Below are 26,793 nucleotides of genomic sequence, written 5' to 3'. Positions count from 1 at the left end.
TTTGCATTTGGCTGTGTCTAAACTGGAACGGCTTGGCGTGCAAAAAAATGATGAATTTAACCCAGATCTGTGAAGGGGGATGAATGTTTGATATGTTAAGCATTTCATCCAACTATTGTTCTACCCCATGGTGTTTTACTAAATTATTAAAACCAATGGTGGCCAGTCTCAGATTTCAAGAGGTAATAATGGTATCACCATTATTATCTCTTGAAATCTGAGACAATATGATTTTTATGGAGCAGTGGGATATTCTGCTAGTGAGGAAAGTGCAGGAGGCAGTAGACTTGATGTAAGCTCTGGGATTTATAATAAATGTGAAGCAATCAGAGTTATTCCCCTCAAGGAGAATGGATTTCTTGAGGTTCCTTGTAGACTCAGAAAAGAGTACATTCCTACTTTCGGATTCGGAGTCGAAAATTATCAGGAAGGACATGAAAGGGGTGTTAACTCAAACATGGATTTCCCTCAAGCAATTGGCAAGGCTGACTGGAAACCTGTCATCATCCACTCAGGTGATGATTTTTCCAGGACCCTTTACTACAAGATTAAAAATCATTAATGTAGAGAGTGGCTTAGGTTATTCAGAGATTGTTCTTTTAAACCAAGAAAGATGCAGTTTGAAGCTAAATCCGGTGGCCCTAGCAGTTAATGGTTTTCCCCAGGACTGGTTATAGTGAAATCACTATGTTTTTCCTCCATTTGCGATGATCTCCAGATGCTTGCCATAACTATGACGAAAGTCAGCATCAGTGGTGGTGCTAACACCTTTGTGGAAGACTCAGCCATGTGTAACGACCGGGTTCTCAGACCAGATGGGATCAGCTCCTTGGAGCACCTCCAACCCAGCCGGAACGTAACCACCTCCCTCCTCAGGACCCATCTATCCAGGCACCTGGGTACCTACCTGAGGATGGGGAACTCGCAATATACAAGCTCATATCATTAGAAACACCACTAAATCTATAGGGTTACTAGGAATACTCACTGATTACTAAGGACATCCATGCCCTACACCACACTCACACCTCATAGTCTCGCGACCACATGGGTCCAGACTAATCTACCCTAGAGCAGTTCTGATTATTTACCATCACACACTGATCACCCTCAGTGCTCACTCGACACGCAATCTGGCGTGCCATACACACTGATCACCCTCAGTGCTCACGTGACACGCAATCCGGCATGCCATACACACACTGGGCTGCAGCCCCAGTGCTCTCTTTTTATCCGGTCCACAATCCGGCGGACCTAAACACTGGTCTCCCTCCCAGTGCTTGCTCACTTACAACCCGATCCGCAATCCGGCGAATCTACACACCAGTCTCCTACCTGGTGTTCTCATTAACGCCACTTACCAATGACGACCACTTTCCTATGAATACCTTCAGCTCTCTCTTCTATGTTGGGAAGTCTCTCTCACTATTCACTAAGGGTTCGCTACTACAATAATATTATGGGATGGCCGAATTACTTAGTGTCTGAATATTTCCCTAGCTCAAGGGCTCCTCTCTCTCCCTAATTATTCAGTGGCTTCTTACCGGATCAGGGGCAGCATCTGTTCTGGCTGTAACACCTGACTAGAAGGAAAGGTTACCTCTGCTTTAAGAACAATAGACACACACTGTATGATTACCTGATTTAAATGCTCTCTGTCATAAGAACAACACATGCACACTAGTTCACTAAGAACTGGGGTATCTTTATTACAATAACAATAGAATACACATACACAGATCTGCGGGGTCTCTATAACTAACAGGAACTTTAACACACCGCTGAAAGAAAAGGATTAGACATACAATATAACAGGGACAATGTTATCTGCGGGGTCTCTGTGACTAACAGGAACTTTTAACACACCGCTGAAAGGAAAGGGATTAGACATACAATAGCCTAGGGAATAAAGACAAGATTAAGGTGTAAGTGTAAAGTAAGCTGATTCAGACTACCTCACCTATTAGAAGGAAGATTTATCTCTCTGGTAGGCTCAGGGCTCTCTGTCTCTCCCTCCGTCACCACAGCTTCACGCCTCTGGCTCAAATGCTTCAGCCGACAGCCTCAACTCCTCCATCTGCTTTACTTTGTTCATATGACTGCTCTCTCCAGCTTCAGCAATCATCTGCCTTCTTTCTCCATTCCAGAACTAAACTGTACTATGCATCTCCAGCAGACATCCTACTCTCCACTCTTCAAGAACCAAACTGACCACTCCTCCTCTCCTGCAATTTGCTAATATAGAATCCTCTCCTCTAGTGGAAAGCTCCAGCCAGTAGCCTCCTCCCACCAGGTCCATGCACCGGGCTCCTTGCTCTAGACGCTCCCACAGTGATCAGCTGCTTGTTTCGTCTAGAGACCTGAGCCCAGGGACACTTCTTGATTAGATTCAGCTCTGGCCGGTTCTCTCCGGTTCGCTTAGGGCGAACAACAGCTCAAAACCAAAATATTACCTTTCCCCTTCAAGCATCTCAGCTCTGCAGGGATAGAAAGCAAAATGGTGTCTCTCTAGTTCTGGGCCTTGTAGGCCTGAGAAGAATGAAATAACCCTTAGCTCTGTCAGAGTACCTACACAAACCATACCAATGTGTAATATAAAGTCAGGACCACAGGATCCACCCTCTACTATAGGCAAAATAATGAAAGAACACATAACTATGCTAAAGCCAATAGGCAATAGATGGATTAGAGTCAAGAATAAGGGATCTATCATCATATAAAGCAGCTATCCTCTTCTAGGTCTGGAAAAAGGGCTTAAAAGGGCCAACACAAGGTAAGAATACAGCCTTTAGGTGTGAGCAAGTTTAAAGTCTTCATCACTCCGAAATAGAGCCAAAAAACCGGTCAAGACACCATACTACCTAATTTTGCTGGAACTGTCCAGAGACTGCTCGATACATCTTCTGCTGTTCCCTAAGTTTTTGAGTAGTCATACAGCCTGATTCACAACCAGTAGGTTTAGAGCAGACTGGTGTGGGTAGCATGCACCTTTCATTGGTGTTTACAGACATGCCAGGGCTTTCAGAGTCAGCTTCTGGTTATATCAAAGCATCCTGGGCTAGAGTCACATTGAACGCCAATATATCAGGTTGGGAGGCATGGAATGACTGGTACTTAGAGACGGGTCTGAATCCCATTTTAACAAATATTGTAGAATTCTTAAACTTCTCTGTGTCTCTAGCAATAGCTAAGTAGTCATACAGGACAATTAATGGGTACAAATCATCGCTAACTGCTGGATTTAAAAGAGCTGATGGGAAGCCAGTGTGGCATAGTCCTTTGGTGTGTAAGTTATTAAAGGAGGTAAGGTACATGAGCCCTCCGTAAACTAGCATTCCAACATGTGGGAAGTTAGCCAAATATTGGCACTATGTCAGTCATGGGATGGTAATTAACAGTTGTCTTTGAAGCAGATGTCAGCCCAACTGGTCACTTTATTATGTTTGGTATTATTTAAAATGCTATCAGTGTGAGGGCATTGGATATATCTTCAATACGTTTTTCCATAGGAGGAGTTCAGCTCACATCACAAGGCATACTAAGAACTCCATTTTATTGGAGCTTCCTGCCTTCCCTGCACATGTGGTATCATGTTTTGAACATCATGAAAAGGGAAGGAAAGCCTTCAGAACAGTTACTCCGCATTTATTAATAGTATGTTGAACACATTGTCAACATAATCTTTGATTAGGTGGCTTTGCAAACGAGGATAGAAGTCCCTTCGGGGCACAATCAGCTACAGGGGCTATGGTGTCTAAATCTTTTTGGGCTAGTGCTAAGTTGGAGGACCTTTAAAAAGCTGCAAATTGCTCTAGCGTTTCAAAATTGAAGCATTTTACTGCAAACCAGCTGCAGATGTTTCAGAAGGAGTTGGAAATATGCTTTGAACATGCAAAATGTGAGCCTCCTGTCTTGTATTAAAAATGAGGATTCTCCTAGCCAGTTGTGAAAGAGAGCCCTGATTTTATTTAAAACAAAGGAGGCAAGTATTATCCCACCACTTTTTTTGAATATTACTACTAATTTTAGCACAAGCCAAAACTAATCAAGCGATGAGCTGAGATGGCAGGATCCCTTTAGGAAAAGAAGCTTGTCCTTTGATGAGAAAGACTAATGACCAAATATAAAGAAAGAAACAACAGGAACTATTGTGGTTGCTTTTGGGATTATTGTTGTTTATTCTTATTATTTACGTTTACACATAGACTATGAAAAAATGTTTGGAGACATCATGAAAGGAGGAAGTCACCCATGAGACTACCCTATTTATAGTGTAATAATGTATTTCATTTGTGTTTACATGTCCTGTCTTGTTAAGCAGGATTGTGGGAAATGTTGTTGCATTTGATTGTGTTGTAAATTAACAGTTAAAAAGGGACTGCATAATGCTTACCTCCTTTGTCTTTAGTAAAACCAGGACTCTCCTTCACAAGTGGCTTAGAAACCTTTGCCCTGTAGACAAAAATAATGACATTGATTGGCTTGCCACAACTCAAATACTATAACATTTTTCTTTCATTTTAATAGGACGTCTCTGTGAACCATCCCTTGGTCTTGCTGCTGCACCTGCAAATATCATCTTTGGGATAGTATTTGGAGAACGATTTGACTATGACGATGAGAAGTTTCTTACCCTTCTGAAAGACATAGCTGATGGTTTTGACATCATGAGCTCCATCTGGGGTCAGGTAAATTGATGGCTCAAATAGAATTGTGAAAAATTATTGTATACTTTGTATTTCTTCGTGAACAATGAGATTTGCGAAGTACATTTTGCTAGATGGCCTATCTATAAGACTTTTATGCATTAATACATGGACCATCATCTAAGAAATATTTAATTTATGAAGGTTTGGTCTTGGTTTAAGGCAAAGCTAATTCTGTCTTTCCAGCTGTGTGACACTCTTACAACTAAGAGGCCTCAATAAGAAAGAAAGGTTCCCTGTTTTAAGACAGTCCAGGGACTGCCTTGGCTATGTTATGACAGTTTATGATTGTCTTACTAAACAGAAAAATCATTTTAATCAGGCCCAGCTTAACTGCCTAAATCATGTTTGAGACCATACAAAACTATGAAAACTTCATCGGAAGTTAGGCTATTAGTGTAGCCTACTTACATTCTAGATATTCTCCAGTAGTCAACTAAGGTAAAATCCCAGATATAAAAGTATACTAACACTACATTAACCCTCCAGTTAGTTTTTGAAAAAGACCGCTCAGATCTGTATGTAAAATAAATCAATGAACCTCATCCTGCCAGAGTCATCTCTACTTAATGGCTTAATCTCACATGGAGTCACTCGACTTCAAGGCTACCATCTTGGATTGGGTGTAAATATCGTAGAATCATGAATTGTGACAGCCAGCACGTGTCTAAGCAAATCAAATAAACATGTTAATAAAATATTACTACATCCCATCTCATGACCGTTGAAATATCATTATAAACATTACAAAAATAATTAATGAAGAACACAATTGTGAATTTAAATAAACCTATGCACTTCATCTCATCCTGTATAATATCCCCATCATGTGGTTCTGTCTAACATAATGGAGTTCTTTTTGTGTTGTTTTAGATGTGAATACTAGAAGGTATAACTAACCATATTCTAGAAGGCTGATATCTTAAAGGGTATACATTTGATTTCCTTGCACATCAACATTGGTGACTGTGGGAGGTTTCTGGATATAGATCATGTTCTCTCACAAGAAACATCTCATATCTAATTTGTCATTGAGTCCTAAGGGCATTATAGTGTCAAGTTTATTGATCCACTGACTTTCTTTTTGCAACAGTGTTTTACACAGATCTATGCCCTCCTTTGGTTTCAAAACTTCTAAAATCAGAAAGCTTTATTGTGCAATATTATGGCACTGTTCCATCCAATGTACAACTGAGTTGGAGTTAGTGTTCTTGTTCCTAATCATACTCTTATGTTCTGCCATCCTGATTTTCACCTTCCTCTTGGTTTTACCGATATAAAGAAGTCCACAGGGACATTTGATACCATGATTCAAATTTGTAGTATTGCAATCCAATGAATGCCTCAACATGGTTCTTTCACCAGTTCGGGGAAGGGTGATGTAATTACTCACAACTACATTGTTGTAGTGTGTTCAATTCACAAATTTTTCATACCTTGATCGTTCTTTGTGGACTTCTCCTTACTTACAGTCAGCAGCTCTTTCAAATTCCTAGTTATTGTGTAAGCAAATAATTGTTTCAATACAAAAGATCTTTTAAGGTCCGGTTCTGTTTGTAGAAGTTCCCAGCATCTACAAATGGCTTCCTTGATACTTCTTGATTTGGTAGAGAATTTAGAAATGAATACCATTCGTTTTGTTTCCATTTTTGTTTGTTTAGTTAGTAAATCTTTACGTTGGATCAATTGTATTCATTTTTCAGCCTTCTTAACAGTAGATGGTGGATAGTTTCTCTGTCGATTTTTCGGTTTTGTTCTGATGGTAGCTGATTCACATGCATCTTTCTGAGAAGAAATACGCTTCACTCTCATCATTTGTGAATTCGGTAGATTTTTCAACAGATGTGGAGGATGGAAACTTGGTAATGTAAAATGCTATTTTGGTCTGTAGGCTTAATGAATACACTAGTGTTCAAACCTGTGTTACTCTTCTCAATCTAGAAATGGTAATTTCGAATTACTGATTATGTGGGTGAATTTAATCCTGTTATGTCTTCTGTTGAGGATTTCAATGTTGTGCTTCAAAGATTGACTCGGTATCTAGCCATATTAGAAAAATATTGTCAATATAACGACAATAGATCACTAAGTGCTCACTCTGTGCTGTATTTTTGAAAATGTGTTCCTGTTCAAATTGTGCCATAAAGAGGTTTGATTATAATGGGCCACCCCCAAAGCCGTTGGATGTCCCACATTTTAGTAGGAAGAAATCCTCCATCCAAAGGAAATAACCATGTTGCAAAGAAAATTGCAGTAACTCAAGAGGAAAAACTTTGTTAGTTTTTAAAGATGGTTGGTTCAGTAAGACCCGTTCCATGGCTTTCAATCCTTCTCTCAGAGGAATGGAAGTGTAAAGTGATGTCACATCAATAGTACATAGAAACCACTTATCCATGTGTTCCAGATACATTTTCTTTAGATGTGAAAGAAAGTCAGTGGTGTCCTGTATATACGATTTCTAAGAACACACTATAGGCTGAAGAAAGTAATCAATATATTTGCCTAAAGGTTCAAACAAAGACCCACATCCAGAGACAATGGGCCTAAAAGTCAGATCCATTAAGTTTTCATGAATCTTAGGCAGCATGTAAAGATGCGGAAGCTTCGTAAAATGCTTAATGAGAAAAGTACATGTTTTCAAACTAATCCAATCCATGTCTACAATTTTGTCCAGTATTTTGGTGAAAACAGCTTTGATTGCAAATATTAGATCATGATTTAATTTTAAATATGTTGATTCATCAGATAAATGTTGTAGTACTTTGTTGTTGTAATACACACTGTCCATAACAATCAAAGCGCCTGCTTTGTCAGCTTTTGAATATACCAACTGGTCATTGTTGGATTAATGCTTTAATATATAGTTCTCAGATTTAGTCAAATTACAGTTTCCGCGACTCTTAAAATCAAAAGATTTCAGATCCTTTTTGACTAATGACTCAAATGTGTCCAACATTTTATGTGACACCGGTGGCATAAAGGTACTTTTACTCCTGAATTCAAGGTATTCAGATTCTTCCCAAAAAAGTCTCAATCTTAATGACCGCATAAATCTAAATAAAGCATTTTCAGTTTCCTGAAGATTCGAATGACATGTAGGAATAAAAGATGTGCCGTTATTTAAGATTTGTAGTTGTTTTGGTGACAAATCCTAGAACGAGATGTTAATTACTAAGGTTTCTGACTCCTTAAGTGCTTTCTGTATTTTTTTGTCCTTTTCTGTGTCCTCTGTATGTTTTGAAGTGGTTCCTGTTAATTTTGTGGTCATTGGATCAGGGGGTTGTACTGGATCTTGACCCTTCGATAAAAAAGACTCTGCCTGTGTTGTTGTTCGAGTCTCAATGATGTCGCTGTTAGACTGTCCAGATGATGGGTCTCTATTTGGAATGAGTTCTTGTTAACCAGAGTCCTAGATCTTACAATATCACGGTCTCAAACAATGCTTTCTTCAGAAGAAGTATTTGTATTGCATGGTGGTCTCCTTTGTAAATACACATCGGCCCAAGTGTATACGTTGTTTCATTTTCAATCTATGGTATCTCTTTAGAATTTTGTTAATTTCCACTTCAGTAATTCATTTCCATAGCTGTCAAGTTTAACGTTGATTTGTTCTAAAGTGTTTTTCCATACTTCTGGTTCCATCCGGTTTGACAGTTCTCGCTGTGTGCTGTGAATTTCTTCCTCTAGTTCTCTGATGGTTTTTGATACTTCTTCAATCACAGTAATATTAAGTATAAATTACATTTGTTAAGCACAGTGTACCATTTTTCCATGAATAATTTATTGAATTGGAACCAGAACAACATTGATTTATTTTATAGCTAACTGTAATCATGTGGGAATTATTTTGTGCTTGTGGAACTGAATTAGCATGGAGCCATGAAGCCACTGGTTAAATTTCCTTCTTGAAATAAGTGCCAGATGTTTTAGTTGTTGGGCAATTGACCCTTCACGGGTGTCAAAAGATTTGGTAACATTAATAAGTGCCTACATTTTTGTGGCTTGTTCGGACGTGTATATTCTGATCTCGGCACAACGATCAATAGTATTTGCAATTCTTTCAAATGATGTCATTTCGGTTTGTGGGTACTGGCACTGAGAGTACGGCGGACCTCTTAGTAACAAATAAACCAATGGGTTACAGTAGTGGTGCACTCCTGTTTTATCAGACCTTTTTGTAAGTAAACCTAACTATGTTCTAGCTGAAAACTAATTTGCGCGCTACACAGTATTTAGAGGCTTCCAGTCCTCCATACAAAAACTAACAGTAGTATTCAAGTAAACATATACCTGAGAAACTGTGTGCACAGCTGTATGTAGGTTATTAAATTCAATTAACACTTTTGCATATTTACAACACCAATCACAAGCCAATAATCAATAATCTATTTGTTTTCATTTTTTAAAGTTGTTTTTAGAATACACATTTGTGTTTCTATACATTCAGAATTTTGTGAAATTTAACATTTATAAATTTCTTAAGAGTGTCCAATCAAACAATAATAAGGCAAAATAATTAGGACAATAAATGTTGTTTTAACGTGACTTCATCTTTCTTCATGTGTTGCCCTATGCATTTTGGGACACAAAGGTTCCTTCCTCAGGGCCCTCTTAAAAAAAATAATAAATACCAAAGACTTCAGTGTCCAGAAACACTACCTGTAACTTCCATTTTTACCAAAATCTTCCTACACCACAGTGGTTCCACAGTGTCACCCAGCTTCAGTCTCAATCAAATAAAAAGTAATGAGAGTGCATTGCATGCCATCAATCACCAAACCTCAAGTGCAAGTCTCCCTAAAGAAAACCAAGGCCAACATTTCCATGCCTCATAGCCATCGCAAGCCTCTAGGAGCTATTTAATTTTTAGTTATAATCAAAATGTGATTTAAACATACTTCTGTGAAACCGTATATTGAGTTACCCACTTTTAAGACAGTGTCCCAAGGTTGCTGTTATCTAAAACAGCTGCTCCATCGATCAAAAATCTGAACAATTTGTAAGCTCAATCAATACACTGCCACTCTTACACTATCAAAATACCTCACTCATTATATAGTACTATGTTATACTTTGTTTATTGTGTTGTTTAAACCAGCGTCTGCGTCCGTAAATTGCACCTGCAATCAAAATGGACATATACATATACATATAGCAAAACAACACATCTTCAACGTAATGGGTCCACGCTAGGCATGTCGCCACTGCACAAGACTCTTACCAAATTCAATATGAAGACATCCGCACCCGTGGCTCGACCCTTCTTTTTCGTATGAAACCTTGGAATGCACCAAAATGATAGGCCTCCTCAGGAGAGGCGCAATGAGGAGAAATATATTTAGTTCTCCTTGTTTTTCATATTTCTATGTCTGCAGTACACATAGAAAGAGGAGAGAGTCTCGCAGGATTGTTTTTGAGTAGGGGTGGCCGAATTTTGCAGATCTGCGGTCCGCAAATTTGCGTGAAATTGCAAAAAAAATCAGCGATTTTCCCGCAATCTCACAGATTTTTTTGCGATTTGCACTCTACTCAACTGGAGTACTTTCTACTGGCTAATCAGTAAGTGCTACCTCGTTGGGTAAATTTATAGTGCTTTTCCTACAGTGCAGCTGTGTAAAGGGCCTGAAGATTTGTCTCCACTGACCATGTGTGCCTGTAACTTTGCCACCGCGCCAAAGCGCGCAGAGGTCCCTTGAGTGAGCTGTCCATCATAGTGGGGAAAGGGCAGGAAGATGTTTCATACTGCTAATATGTGGTGCGGGTCCGAACGGGCGGGGCTTCTATGCGTGTTCACTTGCCTCTTGTGTATAAAGGGTCAGAGAGCGAGCAGGGCATCATATGAGGAAAAAGCAGCCTCCTGGTCACAGGAACTACACAGGATCACGCTCGAGAAACACATGGATGCGAAGACCTCCCCGAAGTATTAAAGCTAATTTTCGACGGCAGAGACGTGGTTAAAGCACACTTGCCCAGCCTCAACCGTGCTCACTAATGTTTTTGGCTGATTAAAACGTTACTGAATTTGACCCTCAACTCGGGCACCTGCTTTCTGTAAGTGCTTCCTGTTGAGGTTTAATTTTTGTGACAAGAGCCTCGTGCCAGAATGAATCCTGCCCTGCATAGTTATCCACGAAGATGCCACTGTTTTGTCATGTGCAATACCTCTACTCAACTAAAGTACTTTCTACTGGCTAATCAGTAAGTACTACCTCGTTAGGTAAATGTATAGTGCTTTTCCTACACTGCAGCTGCGTAAAGGGCCAGAAGATTTGTCTCTACTGACCATTTGTGCCTGTAACTTTGCCACCGCGCCAAAAGGCGCTGAGGTCTCTTGAGTAAGCTGTCCATCATAGTGGGGAAAGGGAGGAAAGACGTTTCATACCGCTAGTGTGTGGTGCGGGGCCAAACAGGCGGGGTTGCTATGCGTGTTCACATGCCTCTTGTGTATAAAGGGTCAGAGAGCGAGCTGGGCATTATATGAGGAGAAAGCAGCCTCCTGGTCACAGGAATTACACGGGGATCACGCTCGAGAAACTCATGGATTCAAAGACCTCCCCGAAGTATTAAAGCTAATTTTCGGCGGCAGAGACGGGGTTAAAGCACACTTGCCCAGCCTCAACCGAGCTCACTAATGTTTTGAGCTGATTAAAACGTTACAGAATTTGAGCTTCATCTCGGGCACCTGCTTAATTTATATCTAATAAGTGCTTCCAGTTGAGGTTTAATTTTTGTGACAGGAGCAGTGTGCCATACTTGTAACTATTCTCTGACCCTGCTTCGAGGGTCAGAGCAGGGTCAGAGAATAGTTGCAAGTAGGCAACGAACTCTGGAGGTGCTGCTTGGGAAGCACTTACAGGGCTACAGCAGGTGCCCAAGTTAAAGTTAATTTCTTTGTAATCATTTTGTAAATGGTTACAAAGAAATTAGCTTCAACTTGGGCACCTGCTGTAACCGTGTAAGTGCTTCATGTACTTCAGTTTTGGAAAATCAGTTCTGCTCGCGGATTTGCGGATTTTTCTGCAATTTTGCGAGATTTGCAGATTCTATCATTTGCCCTTTTATTTGCCCTTACAGCCCTTACTGAGGTTAGGGAGAAGTTAGAGAAAGCCTATTTCATGTTGTGTCAGGTCCCAGCTGAAAACTGCTTTGCGGTGTAATAATGCATGAGAATCAGTTAACGATCTAATGCTTACCCTCACAGTCATAAAAGACCTGAATTATTTTCTGGAACTATTTGATTTCTAAACAAGACTTTCCTTTCCTAGTTCATTGATTTTTGGCTGATTACCCCATCAGGATTAACTTGCCAGTCAGAAAGAGGGCTTACCATTAGGTACTATTTGGGAAGGGATTGAGAGAACAAGATGTGTTATGACTGTCTGGTGTTCCATTGTAATGTGTTTCCGCTATAGAACAAGAATTATATACATAAACATGAGGGTGCTGTGTGCTTGTCCATAAATCCTACCTCAAATGAAGATTATAGGATTATGAATTCTTTGAAATTAAATTCATACATGAAATAGCAGCTGCACTGCAAAATAAAACAATAAGATGCTGATTATATCTTTAGAATTGTTGTAAGAGGATCGATGCATACACACAAACAAATAAATCATATGATCGATCGCATTTACTTCTACTAAAACTCTGTGGACCACCATGAAAGGGCAGGCGGAGCGCTACATCGTAAACCCGACGGTGGATCAGTGGCTGGCTCCGCCATCAGTATGAGATTACCATTCCGCCGGTCGCCCGATGGGCTCTATGAGCTCATCGGAAGTGGAGCAGAATCCCCGTGGGTTTCCTTTCAGCTACATGTATTGTATTACGATGGTCGGAGGGAAACCATTGATTTCAGACAGAAAGCTTGTGACTTGGTGTTGGGTATCTTTCTGCTCGACATTTTAATTGGGCACTTAGTGTTATCACTGTCCAAAATCACCATTACTTCCATATATGCAGTTCCATGTATACTGAGGTCCTAGTGTTAGGGTTACGACACACCTCAGCTGAACTTCTTAATGTATTGGGAATAGCTTGATTATCTCTCCACCTATACCCCGCTCTATCTTGCGAATGTATCCCTTTGTACCTGTATTAATATGTTAGGTTGATGAGATGGCATCCTAAGCAAACAAGGACTGCCCATAAATGTTTGTGAGGATGCAGTCGAAAGAGGACTTTAAATCAACAAAGAGAACGCAAAGTGATTCTTATTTTAGTTCTACATATTCCTTGACCAACAGATGGAACCAGAATGCCTGGTCAATCGAAATTATCATCTTTCAACATTTTCAACATGTTTATGATTTTACCGGTTAGTTTGATTGGTCTATAATTAAAAAAATCCTTCTTTACCCTTTCCTATAAATGGGGATGATTTCGACAGCAAGTAAAGTTGGTATCACTAAGGATATTTGAATACAGCTTAGCTCTAATTGTTAGTTTTGTCTTGTTTAGGTCTATAGGAATCCTATTAATGCCCTATGGGTTGACCACTTTTTAACCTACTCAAGGCCATAATTGTTTGCTTTACTGTGAAGGATGTGGACTACTAGAATTGTGATACACTAGAACCGATTCACAAAGGTAAATTTACATATGTAGATCTACTCCTACACCTAGATATAATGCTCCACTTATTTCCTATTTACCATTTCTGAGTAAAGATTTCCTCCTAGGTGTAGACTTAAATGTTTCTCAATGGAGACTCTTATGATTTAATTTATATGTACAAAGGTACTAACAGTAGCTTTTCACCTGTTGGTGGAGATCTCACCATCCGTGTGGAGAACTCATTATAGGGAAATATAGAGAAAATTAATAGATTATATTTTTTAATCAGAAATTATTTGTTCAACATAAATTATGAACATCAAATAATGTAATGTAATACATGTTACCCAGGAAATAGGAACACAATATCTTGTCAAATTAGATTTGTATTAACTTAAAATATAGTTCACATACATTAATTTATTACATAAATAAAAAAAATTAAATAAGAAAAAAACTACCAACATGTTAGAACCGTAGTAGATTTGTAGTAACATTTGAAATGTATTTTGCGAATTGCTGTGATCCTACTCTTTTGTGACTATGTGTTGTGTATTTGCAGATCCCTCCTAAAATCCTCCTTAATTTTCCCATAGCCACAGCCATATTTAAGTAAATATCCCCATTTTCCCATTATTCCTGCTGGCCCCTTCCACAATAGCTACAAAATGGTACACTTACACCACCAAGGTGGAGGAAAACTAAACATAGAAATTATAGAAGTTGCAGGTGTGGAGATCTCCACCCTGATGTTTAGGAATTGCGTTTTGTGGTTAGTAAGTAGTTCTACCTGAGTACTGCTTTACATACTCCAAAATGCTGTTTGTGTGAATCAGGCCCACTAACTTCTCTCTATCAAACTGCAAGGCTGTCTTCTTACGTGAAGTAATATTAAATGAGCATATGGCAGAACATTTATCAAAGTATTTATCTTGGAACTAATGCTCCAGAATATTAAGTTTCCATTAGTAATGCTCTTTCTGATAAATATCTGACCACAGATTCCTCACCTTGTTAATACCCCACTACTTCAGGAGATTAATATAATTTGCAAAATTATAGTTGTTTAAAATATCGTTTTTTATTTAGTGTTATGTATTTTTGTATATATTTTAAATGTATATGATGTAATTTTTTTGTATACGTATTGTTTATGTATTTTAATATAAGTGTTACATTTTTAGCAATTATTCAATTTAATTTATTACATTTTGTGCTTTTTTGTTCCATAGTGGTTTGTGGGTTTATACAGGTTTAGGGTGGGAAGTAATTTAATTATGATAAATCAATGATTATCTTGTATTTAATATAATATTTAATTGTGTTAATTGTGCTTTTAATATTTTTTGAGGTAAAATTTATCTGTGGGTTGTGTGATTTACAGAGGTAAAGGGTGAGAATTCATTTATTTTGAATTATTATTAATTAGTTGTTAATTAATATTAGTATATTTGTGTAATTCTTTTTTAATGCAGGTCGTGAGGTTATAGGGTTAAAGAGTGGGAAGTAATTTATTTTTAGTTAATTAATAATTAGTTTTCTGTAACATTACTTAATTAATTGATATTTATTTGTATTTATTGTCTAAGTAATTTTGGTTTGATTGTGGGAGTGGGGTTTACAGGGGTAAAGGGTGGTTTGTAATTTATTTTAGATTGATTCTTAATTAGTTGACAATTAATATTGATTAATTATTGAAAATTAATTTTAATAGTGTAATTAATTATTTTAAGTTACATTTTGGTGCGGAATGTAGGAATTATAGGGTTAAAGGGTGAGAAGCTAATACATTTTAATGCATTATAATTCGTTTTTTTATTAATAATATTTGTTTAATTGAGAATTAATTATGTTACTTGTGCTGTACATTTGTTTCTTTTTTATTTTAGATGTGGGTTGTGGGTTTTGTAGTGTTATAGGAAGGGAAGTAACTAAACTAAATGTATGCAATAAAAATGTTTTTCTTAATAAATCATTTCTAAATAAAAATATTTATTTGTATGAAACTTATGTTTGCATTATATTTATAATAATATTTGTAGGTATTTGTAATATGTATTTAACATTGCAATATGTTTTTCTAACTTTTCCTAATATTAAATAATGTTTTATTTTATTTTTGAACATATTTATATTTTTTTATTTACTTTGTTTTTATATAATCTAATTTTGTTGAAGATATTTTGTTTGTTTTTAATATTGAACTGACTGTAGTGGGAATAGTAAATTGTACTCCTCTGCTATCCACCAGTTTCTTTCCTTTTGTATTGACTGGAGTGAGAATAATACATTTTACCCTTTTGCAATCCAACACTTTCCCTACTGTTGCACAGATTGGAGTGAGAATAGTAAATGTTACCCCTCCAGAATCCAACACTTTCCCTTATTTTGTACTGACTGGAGTGGGGATAGTAATTCAGATTATACTAAAAAATTAGATTATATTAAAAACAAAGTAAATATATTACCTACTGGGGGTCACCAGTAGGTAGTTATAGTTAGGACCTATTTTCCATAGAAAATCTGCAACATTCTATTCCCAAAAACTTTGGAGTCGGTTGACGAATCTTTAGGAAATTTTCAAAACTTTTGGCCAGCTCCGGTCCGCTCCTACCTGAAAGTTTGGGGGTGATTCGTCAAGCATGGACCGAGAAAAAAGGGGGGTCCCGAAACGTGTTTTCCCCGTGCAATTTCCGATAGGAACCTTTAGTCGCAGCTACAGTCCGAACTGCTGAACAGAATTACACCAAATTTGGCAAGGAAGTAGCCCTTATGTCAGATTCGTGCCTTTTTATTAAATGGTGTAAATCTGTTCTGTAGATTTTTAGATATTAAAGGAAATACATATACATATATATTCACTGAAAAAACCATAGGTTATAGACCATATATAGTTAGGGATTAGCATTTACAAAACCTTAATTTACTCGCACAAAACCATTGAAATTCGCATATATAGTTAGTTGCACTAGCTATATATCGCGCACCCGCAATCCACTGCTGATGATGTCACATATTACTTCATTCATGACATGGTCAGTGACATCACTGAGGACATCACTGATGACATCTCAAATGACATCACTGATGACATCTCAAATGACATCACTGATGACATCTCAAATGACATCACTGATGACAACATCCAGTGACTGTATGTTTCTGTAAAGTTAAAATATGTCTTACATATTGAAGAATGAGTGGATGTATACGTGTCTGGATGAAGGATTTAGTAGGTGCATGACTGACTGTATGAGTGAGTGATTTAATGTGTCTCACTGAGTGCATGGGTTAGTGACTAAACTGTCTTAATTTGTGCATCATTATGTCTGTTGTTCTGTAAACTGCTGCATGTGTTAATCAGTAGCTATATGAGTAACTATATGGGTTTTTGATTGGTTGCCCAAGTATTTGTATGGGAGACTGAGTGTGTGTGTGGGTGGCTGGGAGGTGTGTGACTCTGTGCATAGATGTGTGAGTAGTTGATTCACTATATGTATGGGTTCAAAAGTGCATGTGGAAACAGCTGTATGGGCGGTTGACTGTCTACATGAGTGTATTGGTGAGTGAATGGATTTGTAAAACACAGTACATGTGAGAGTTGACATATATAAATAACTGTGCATAAGAGCCAGTGAATGTGTGAGTGGCTGTAAGGATCATTGTGATATGTATCAGGGATTGTATAGGAGAGTAAATATGTGTTAGTATATGTTTGAATAAGTAAGGTGTGTATAACTGTATAGTTGAGAAAATGGAGGTCTGATTGATTCTTTGCATGACTGACTAGGTGTGTGAGTAACTCCATGGATAAGTGACAGTCTGTGAGTGTCTGTTTATACTGAACGTATCTAAGGTTATATTAGAGTCTGAAGATGTTCATTGTATTATCACATAAATGATATCCTCAGTGATGTGATCAGTAATGTCAAATGAGATGTCATCAGTGATATCATTTGAGATGTCATCAGTGATGTCATCAGTGATGTCATTTGAGATGTCATCAGTGATGTCATCAGTGATGTCACTGACCATGTCATGAATGATGTAATATGTGACATCATCAGCAGTGGATTGCGGGTCCGCGATATATAGTTAGTGCAACTAACTATATATGCGAATTTCAATGGTTTTGTGCGAGTAAATTAAGGTTTTGTAAATGCTAATCCCCAACTATATATGGTCTATAACCTATGGTTTTTTCAGTGAATTTTCAAGGTTTTGTAAATGCTAATTCCTAACTATATATGGTCTATAACCTATGGTTTTTTCAGTGAATTTCAATGGTTTTTTAATAGCAAATATCAAAAGCTGTAAAATGTCAAGTACGTGGTAGGTAAAAACATTTTCGTATTTATGCACGCTGATGTGCTTTGAACGCTGCCCCCCCTCCTCTTTTCTTTAAGGAATATTCTCTCTTTGCAGATAGTGAAGGGTAGGTAACACAGGCCTTTGCCCCCGTTGTAATCCGTCGTGCCTGCTTCCCTCTCCATTTGATTGATTGTTATCCTAGCATTTATTGTTTTGAAATTGGTTCTCTTTGGTTCATTCTCTATTTACAAACAAGCACAGAGTCGCAATACTCTGTTTAGTCTTTGCAGATAGTGAAAAATCATTAAAAAACAAAAGGAATCAAGCAAAATCAGTAGGCCACTAATGGGATCTCTTTTTGACCTCGCTAAAATAGAAACATTATGAACAACCCCTCATGACAAATACAAAACTAGTGAGAGGAACTGACCTCGACACCCTGATGGCTGCAAGACAGCTCGGCTCCGCCGCCCACGCCACCCAAAATAACGACAAACACTATGCAAATATTATAAATATATACAACACACCAGCAAAGTAACAGGGTAAAAAGTTTTATTAAATAACTATTTAAATGGCAGCCTGCTGCAACATCGATCCAAACAAGCCTTTGTATTTTGGGCTCAAAATAAACCATCAATAGTAAGATTTTCATAGGTGAGTGTAGGTTCATGGTTTTCCATCCACAGACTAAAAGCCTGGAGTGGGAGTGAAAGAAAAATAACTAGGTAAGAAGGAAGGCAGAGGTTGTGGGAAGGACTCTGGATATGGTATGTTGCTTGGTCCCTGAGATGCTTCGATGTCACTGCCTTGCACAAATGGCATAAGTCCTGGATGTTGGGTGCCATAGTTGAGGGTTCAGAGCAGCGCTTGTAACACTGTCTGAAGCTTATTTGCACCTGCTGCAGCTTCACTATTCTCAAAGTAAGTGGGGGCTGTTTGTGGACCTGACTGCATTGGAAAACAATGTGATGCGGTGCCTCCCTGAACCGCTTGACGGAGGCCCCCGAGATAATTGCGCCTGCTCCACACCTTGTCCCACAATCCGTTTGACCTGAAGACACGTCCTGCGGTGCCCTGGTCCGACCATCACATATACCTGCGCCAGGAGACGGCGTGGGGTGCAGTAGAAGGGAGAGGCGGCGCGAACGAGCCTCCCCCACCTCCCCAGGTGGAGGTTTCTCAGCTACACCCCATCGCTTCACTCGACCAGCTGACTTGCGCCCGCTCTTGCGACACAGTGCCTCGCTCGGCCAGCTGAATTGCGCCTGCTCTTGCTATTACAACGTCTCACCCGCCATCCAAAGGAATTGCACCCAATCTTGCGGTACAGCGACAGGCGGCTGCTACGGAGCTCACGAAATGGCGGTCGGCTCCACAGACTTGGGCCTGGCCCTCAAAGATGGCTCTGGGCAACCGTGGAACTCGGACGCTTGACTGCTAGGGCATGGGCCCCATTCCCAAAAGAGTCCCCTCAGCCTTGAAGATTCTTCAACAGTCACCGGGACCCCCGACTCCCGTAGACTACCGGTGGGGAGCGACTGCCATGATTGCTCGCGGAATGGCCTCAACGTAGCCACGAGATGGTGGTGCTCTCATGCTAACGCCAGCTTCAGTCTGAAACATCCAGAAACACTGTAGACTACCAATTCGATCAGTTCCGGTGGAGCCCCAACGTGACCCGGTAGAGAAGAACTTGCCCTCCCCTCTTTGATTGATAGTTCTCGTTGCCTGTACCTTCTCTTGTCATTTAACAGAACTTTTTGGACTGCTGAAAGGGGTTGTGTTCCGACCGCTGGTTGGTGGAGACATTTTGACTATATTCTGGACCTGCGTTGTCGCGTAATGCGTCATATGATGCGCCGCGTTAGCGCACCCGGAAGTGCTCAGGTGCGCGAGGCGCAGCTTCCCGGAAACGATCCAGAGCGCGGAGCGCAGCGCGTAACGTAAGCATAACAGGTCATGTGACTTGTTAATAAAACTTTTCATTGGTTCATTTTACTTTTGTTATTCTAATGATGAAAGGCTTGGTCATATGACCTAAAAATAACACTTTTCATTTCTTTCGAACATTTTTTTTTCCCAAATGATAAAAGCCCCACCTTTTTTTTTCTCACTCTGAGTTGTAAAGCAAAGGACCCAGATGCATTTACAGTTTATCACTAACAATGTTCCAGGCTAATGTATTTTCCCGGGAAATTTACATCTGTCCTGCAAGTAAAATATTCCTATTCCGAGAAAAAGGGCGTTTCTTCGTCCCATGAGGGAGCCGTTGAGCAAAAGAGGCTCAGCCTGCTGTCTTAGTCGCTGATAGGCATGAATATCGGATTCTTATCGATCACTTTATGTTGCAGGAGTGGAAAACACAACAGCCCTTGACCATTTATCTTTACTGCGTTCCTGCGTATTATACCTTTTAACCGTCATGTAATCGGGCTGCTTTATTTCACTTGCTTTTTACTGATTCGAAAACAGTGGCTATTATTCAAAGCTTTACCAAAAAAGGTACTACTACCATGTTTTGTTTTAAAAACCTTTATTGTGAAAATGTCAGTATACAAATACGGGCCTATAACCACATGGGCCGGCCACGGAGCAAACTGGAATCGTATATGATGAGGGGACATTTACACTGTAGAAGAACGTAACGGGCGGGCCATTAGGTTGCAAGAACTAAGGTTTCTAATAGTTGCGGAATCGGTGGACGTACATTTTATAATTAAAGTACGACAGGGCCAGTTACAATAAAATTATCTAGATATACATTTGCGGGCAAGTACCATGAGTGACGTTAATTCGATCTTTCAATAGTACAGTAATCAATAACACATCAGAACTTAATATCAATAGGGATGTCCAAATGTTCAATCAGTACTCGTCCCCGCCCGCCATGTGCTTCAAAACTGCATACGTATCTCGTGATATCAAGGTTGGGCAACCAGTACACAACAAGGAGTTACGAGTCCCATTTATACCGGCGCCATTTTGGGCAAGGCCGGGCAGGTCCAGGATATAGTCAAAATGTCTCCACCAACAAGCGGTCGGACCAGAACCCCTTTCGGCAGTCCAAAAAGCTTCCGTTAAATGACAACAGAAGAGATAGGCAACAAGAACAATCAGTCAAAAGAGGGGACGCTTTCGTGAATGGGGCCCATGCCCTAGCAGGCAAGCGTCCGATTTCCAAGGTGTCCCAGGGCCATTTTAGTGGACCAGGCCCAAATCCAAAGAGCCGGCTGCCATTTTGAAAGTCTTGTTGCAGCCGCCTTTCGCTGCACCGCAAGAGTAAGCACAATTCAGCTGGATGTTGGGCGAGACGCTGTAGCCGCAAGAGCGGGCGCAACTCAGCTGGATGGGGGGTGAGGCACTGTACCGCAAGAGCGGGCGAAACTCAGCTGGATGACGGGCGAGTCACTGTACCGCAAGAGTGGGCGAAATTCAGCTGGATGGCGGGTGAGTCACTGTACCGCAAGAGCGGGCGAAACTCAGCTGGATGGCGGGCGAGTCACTGTACCGCAAGAGTGGGCGAAATTCAGCTGGATGGAGGGTGAGTCGCTGTACCGCAAGAGCGGGCGAAACTCAGCTGGATGGAGGGTGAGGCACTGTGCAGCAAGAGCAGGCGCAACTCTGCTGAACGGCGAGTGAAACGGTAAGGGGCGCCCCACTGCAGATGAGGTGCCTCCACCTGGGGAGGCGGGAGAGGGCCGTTTGCGCCGCCTACCCCCCCCCGGGCACCCCACGCTGTCTTTCGGCGCAGCATTGTAGGATAGCCACACCAGTGCGGCAACTTGCTGGACACCACCTCGGTGACATCCGGATCTCGACGCGTTGTGCTGCCTTCGGCCTATTCGCACATCGGTCCGCTATTGACGCCGCCTCACAGGCCAACGGATTTTGTAGGCTTTTTATAGCCCAAAGCCGCATAACAGGTCATGTGACTTGTTTATAAAACTTTTCATTGGTTCATTTTACTTTTGGTTTCCTAATGATGAAATGCTTGATCATATGACCTAAAAATAACACTTTTCATTGGATTGAAACATTTTTTTTTCCCAATTGATGAAAGCCCCACCTTTTTTTTTCTCACTCGGCAATCCAAAAAGGTTCCGTTAGATGACAACAGAGGGGACAGGCAACAATAACCATCAGTCAAAAAAGGGGAGGGCAAGTTCTTCCCTACCGGGTCACGTTGGGGCTCCACCGGAAGTCATCGAATTGATAGTCTACAGTGTTTCTGGATGTTTCAGACTGAAGCTGGCATCAGCATGAGAGCACCACCATCTCGTAGCTCCGTCGTGGCCATTCCGCAAGCAATCATGGCAGCCGCTCCCCACCGGAAGCCTACGGGAGTCGAGGGGCCCGATGACTTTTGTAGAATCTTCAAGGCTGAGGGGACGCTTTCGAGAATGGGGCCCAAGCCCTAGCAGGCAAATGTCCGAGTTCAAATGTGTCCCAGGGCCATTTTAGTGGACCAGGCCCAAATCCGAAGAGCCGGCCGCCATTTTAAGAGTCCTGTGGCAGCCCCCTATCGCTGCACCGCAAGAGTGGGCGCAATTCAACTGGATGGTGGGCGAGACGCTGTAGCCGCAAGAGCGGGCGCAACTCAACTGGATGGTGGACGAGACGCTGTAGCCGCAAGAGCGGGCGGTAAACAGCTGAATGGCGGATGAGGCACAGTGCAGCAAAAGCGGGCAGAAAACCGCTGAATGGCAACTGAAACTGTAAAGGGGCGCCCCACTACAGCAGACGAGCCTCCACCTGGGGAGGCCCGTTCACGCCGCCTCCCACCCCCCCCCCGGGCGCCCCACGCCGTTTTTCGGTGCAGCATTGTAGGATGCCAAGACCAGTGCGGCAAGTAAAGGACATCACCTGGGTGCCGTCCAGATCTCAGCGCGTTGTGCTGCCATTGGACTATTCGCACAACAGACCGCTACTGACGCCACCTCACAGCAGCCCATTGTTGCTTTGTTTAAAAACATTTTTTTTTACGTGTTTACTGTTTTTGGTGCGTTGTATATATTTATAAGTTATTAAAGTGTTATAATCCTACTACTTTGTTGGAGTGCTATATATTTTTAATGTGACACATACTTGTGAAGAACTGATGTACAAAAAGGCATCCCTGGAATCTTCCACTTCAGGCTCGGTCCCACACACCCTCACAGTGAGAATCCCCTCCCCAATCACAATACAGGATCGTTATCAGATAGTAGGAACGTGTGTGGTGTGACGGATCTGATGGGGTGGGGGCCTTGATCTACTGTAACTCCTTTGAAGAGGGGTGATTCTTTACAGTTGAGGCCATAAACTACATCCGCAAGGCTAGGTGATAGCCTGGGACCGGCCTGGACAATCAGACACAGAGGAAGAGGAGTGTCAGAGGGTGCGGTAGTGAATAGGGTGCAAGGGAGGTGTCGGGCGGGCACAGGGTGTGATTCTCAGGGAAGAGCAGCGCAGATGGGGGGAGGTTTATGGCCCATGCATGAGAGAGAGAGCGGGGGTGACCAGTGCGTGGGGGAGATGCTTGCGAGGGTGGAGAGCCATGTTGAGGATCGGCGGCGTGCAGAGAGTGGGTCTGGTCAAGGCATCTAAAATGGCTACCGTGCACGACAAAAGTGTGGCATTGGAAAAAAAGCAAGATGGCCCCGACAATGTTTATCAACACGGATTAATTTATAACAATTATTTTTAACAATATATTTACTCGCAGTGTCATAATGGCGGTCAATACTTCCTGATTTCCTTCGAATCGAACGTTAACAGACGTCACGCAGCAAAAAAAAAAAAAACGCTCACGCGCAGCCGCTGGAAGACAAGTATCAACATATATGAGCATCCTCAGCCACCCTCAGAAAACATAGGGGGTCAGGATACGTCTCCCGTACCCCCTTGTACCCATTTCTCACATTGTTTTTCCTCCATCTTGTAATTTAATTAAAACTAAACACAAAATGGCGAATTCCAGTTTCGCGTCCCGGTTCGCTACCCGGTTCGCAAACTGGAAAGCGCTTCTACCGCAAAAAATCAATTTTTTTGTATTTGTCCCACGGGACCCTTTAATAACCCCAACATCATTCCTAGGGGGTCAAGAGGGGTCTACCTTGCCCCCTTTCATTAAATTCCCCCTTCGTTTTTCTCCTCCTCTTGTCTCTCGATCCTACTGAGAGACAAGATGGCGGCCGTTCCGGACTGTTTAGAATGTTGACAGACACCGGAGAGCCAATCAGCTTCGCTTCGCAAAGTTCCGTTACGCGAAAAGTTCGCGAACCGGAGCGCTACCCGGGACGCTGTCACAGATATATCTGTTTTTTAAAACGTTAATTTCTCAAAATCCACTGGAGCACATATTTTGAGACCTAGCAAAGGCACATCGGGCTAACAGTCCCTACAATTTTGCCAAGTTTCGTGCAAATCCATTCAGCTGTTCGAGCTAAAAGTGAGGCCAAACGCCCTATGGAAAAATGAATGGGAAAAACGCGTTTTGGGACCCCCCTTTTTTCTCGGCCCCCCCTTGACGAAAACCCCCCAAATTTTCAGGGGCTGCTCAGAAACGAAAATTTCAGCCGATTCCGTCCACGAACGCCAAAGTTTTTAGACATAGAATTTTCAAAAGTCCCATAGAGAAAAAATCCTAACTATATATACCTACTGGCGACCGCCAGTAGGTAATATATATATATATATATATATATATATATATATATATATATATATATATATATATATATATATATATATATATATATATATATATATATATATATATATATATATATATATATATATATATTACCTACTGGCGGTCGTTGTTAAATCTCAAAATTCTATTTGGAATAACTTTGGCGCCGGTTGACGAATCTGACTGAAAATTTCCTCAAAATGGCCTCGCGGCGTTCCCGTCCTTCCGTGAAAGTTTGGGGGGATTAGTCAAGCAGAGGCTGAGATAAAAGGGGGGGTCCCAAAACGCGTTTTCCCCATGTTAATTTCCATAGGGCGGTCGATTTCATTTTTAGCCCGAACGGCTGAATGGATTTCCACCAAATTTGGCAAAATTGTAGGGGCTGGTAGCCCGATGTGCCTTTGCTATGTCTCAAGATATGTGCTCCAGTGGATTTTGAGTAATTTGGGTTCAAAAAAATATATATATCTATGGCAGCGCCCCTGTACGCGCCCCGGGGAGCGCTCCGGGCGCGCCACGCGAGGTGTGCACGGAAAGCTGATTGGCTCTCAGGTGTCTGTAAACATTCGAAACAGTCCGGAGCGGCCGCCATCTTGTGTCTCGGTAAAATTGAGACACAAGAGGTGGCTAAAACAAAGGGGGAAATGACCATAAGGCGTCAGGGATAGACCCCCTCTGACCCCCTAGGTTTGATATGGGGGCTATAAAAGGGCCCCGCGGGGCATTTAAAATATATATATTTTTTCGTTTTGCGTGGGGGGAGCGCCCGGTACGCGCACCGGGGAGCGGACCGGGGAGCGTACTATGAGGAAAAAAGAATGACAGAGTTTTTAAAAAATGAAGCCTTTTTTTAGAAATTGGAGGTAGTTCTAAAAAGAACTTTTTTTTTCTTCTTTTTGTTGTTTTATATATTTTTTTGTGTTTTTTGAACATTTTGTACTTTTTTTGGCTTTTCAAAACAGTTTTATATTTTTTTTGTATTTTTTTAGGGGGAGAAACAAAAAAAAGGGAATTGAAACTGGCTCAACTGGAGCAAAAAAACAAAAAACCCAAAAAATTACTTCTTTTTGGGACACTTGTGATTGTCACCTGCAAGGACGCTGAGCTTTATGCTCTTTTCACCATAGGCGATAAGCTTGCCACATGCAGTACAAGTGATTTTAAAATCAGCAAATCGTGGCTGAATACAAGGCACCATCTCTGATGTTTCTGGTCCCGATGAAGTGGGTTCGTTTCTTTGGGAGGTGGTCCTTGAAGACTGGGGGAGGTTACTGGCCAGTTCCCTGAGCTCTGCACAAGAGTAGTTGTTAGGGTGCTTACGGGTCATATGTCGAATCATGGTATTGTTACCAAAGGAATATTTTTTGTTTGGGTTGCCCCTTGAGAGTTCTTCTTTACAGATTAGGCAAGTTACCTTGGCCTCATTCACTTTTTTCTTGCCCTCTGGGAGTGAAAAAAACTCCCATACAATGTGTGACTTGGGCTTGTATGGGGTATTTTGTTCATGGCAGCCATCTTCCACCATCCTCCTCTTCCTCTTCCTCCTCCTCCTCTTGTTGACCACCAATGTAATCTTGAGCTGGTCCTCTTGGTTGTTGTGGTGGTGGTGGTGGGGCAGATGCACCAGCTGCTGCTGCTACTGAAGCCATTATAAAGATCAAAAAGGTACAGAGAGGTACAAACAGGTCTTCCTAAGTCAAAGGACAAAGTCAGAATAAGGAAAAAAGGTGGGGTCTTTCATCATTTGGAAAAAAAACTGTCCTGAAGCAATGAGAAGTGTTATTTTCAGGTCACAAGACCAGGGGCTTCATCATCATGAAACCAAAACTGTTATGAACCAATGAAAAGTGTTATTTTCAGGTCACATGACCCGACGCGCTTACGCTACGCGCCCCCGGGCGCGCCCAGGGGGGCGCCCCGGGTCGTGTCGCGTAAGCACATCTGATGTTTACGTTGCGCGATCGTATTCGCTCGAGTACTTCCGGGTGCGCTTACGCCGTGCGTATCACGCGGACGCGGCTACGCGATACGTCACGATCATGTTTTCGTTCGCGATATTGGCGCTTACGGGACGCTCCCCGGAGCGCGCCCCTGGGCGCTGTATAGAAGTATGCTTTTCGGGGCACTCCCCGGGGCGCGCACCGGGAGCGCTCCAAAAAAAAAATTGAAAAATTGTAGGGACTGATAGCCCTATTCTTAATGATTGAAGTACCTGCATACATTCACTGGATCCAAAGATCACAGTTCTCCGGGTGTCTTGAATTCAATATTTTCAATGTTTCCATTTGCCTCTCGTAGAAATTCAAGTAAGTCTTCCCAGCCATACTCAGCACAGCTGAGAGTGAGTAACCATGTGGGAGTTCCTAAGTTCCTCAGCATACATTTTAAGTCACCATGACGACGGTACCAATACTCATTAGTACCACGCTGACATGCCATGAGATTAATCAGGTGAGAATCCAAAATACTGTCTTGCACATTGACTTTATCCATAAAGTCCCTTGTCGAGATATTTCGCAGTTGTACACCACTTTTCAAGAT

At 41.2% G+C, this 26,793-nt stretch overlaps 1 protein-coding gene across 3 annotated transcripts in view; it reads left to right on the top strand.

Moving 5' to 3' along the window:
* Window positions 1-26,793, top strand: part of LOC147692377 (cytochrome P450 2G1-like) — a 489,071-nt gene that overhangs the window by 260,968 nt on the left and 201,310 nt on the right. For all 3 annotated transcript variants that reach the window (XM_086938599.1, XM_086938601.1, XM_086938600.1), the window contains one exon: window positions 4,528-4,688. In XM_086938599.1, coding sequence (XP_086794725.1) covers window positions 4,528-4,688 — 161 coding nt within the window. The remainder of the gene's footprint in view (window positions 1-4,527; window positions 4,689-26,793) is intronic.

This window comes from Lissotriton vulgaris, chromosome 9 (assembly GCF_964263255.1).
Source record: "Lissotriton vulgaris chromosome 9, aLisVul1.2, whole genome shotgun sequence".
In the NCBI taxonomy this organism is placed as follows: Eukaryota; Metazoa; Chordata; class Amphibia; order Caudata; family Salamandridae; genus Lissotriton; species Lissotriton vulgaris.
Note: the sequence above shows the minus strand (reverse complement) of the source record. Positions and strands in the feature narration are given on the sequence as shown.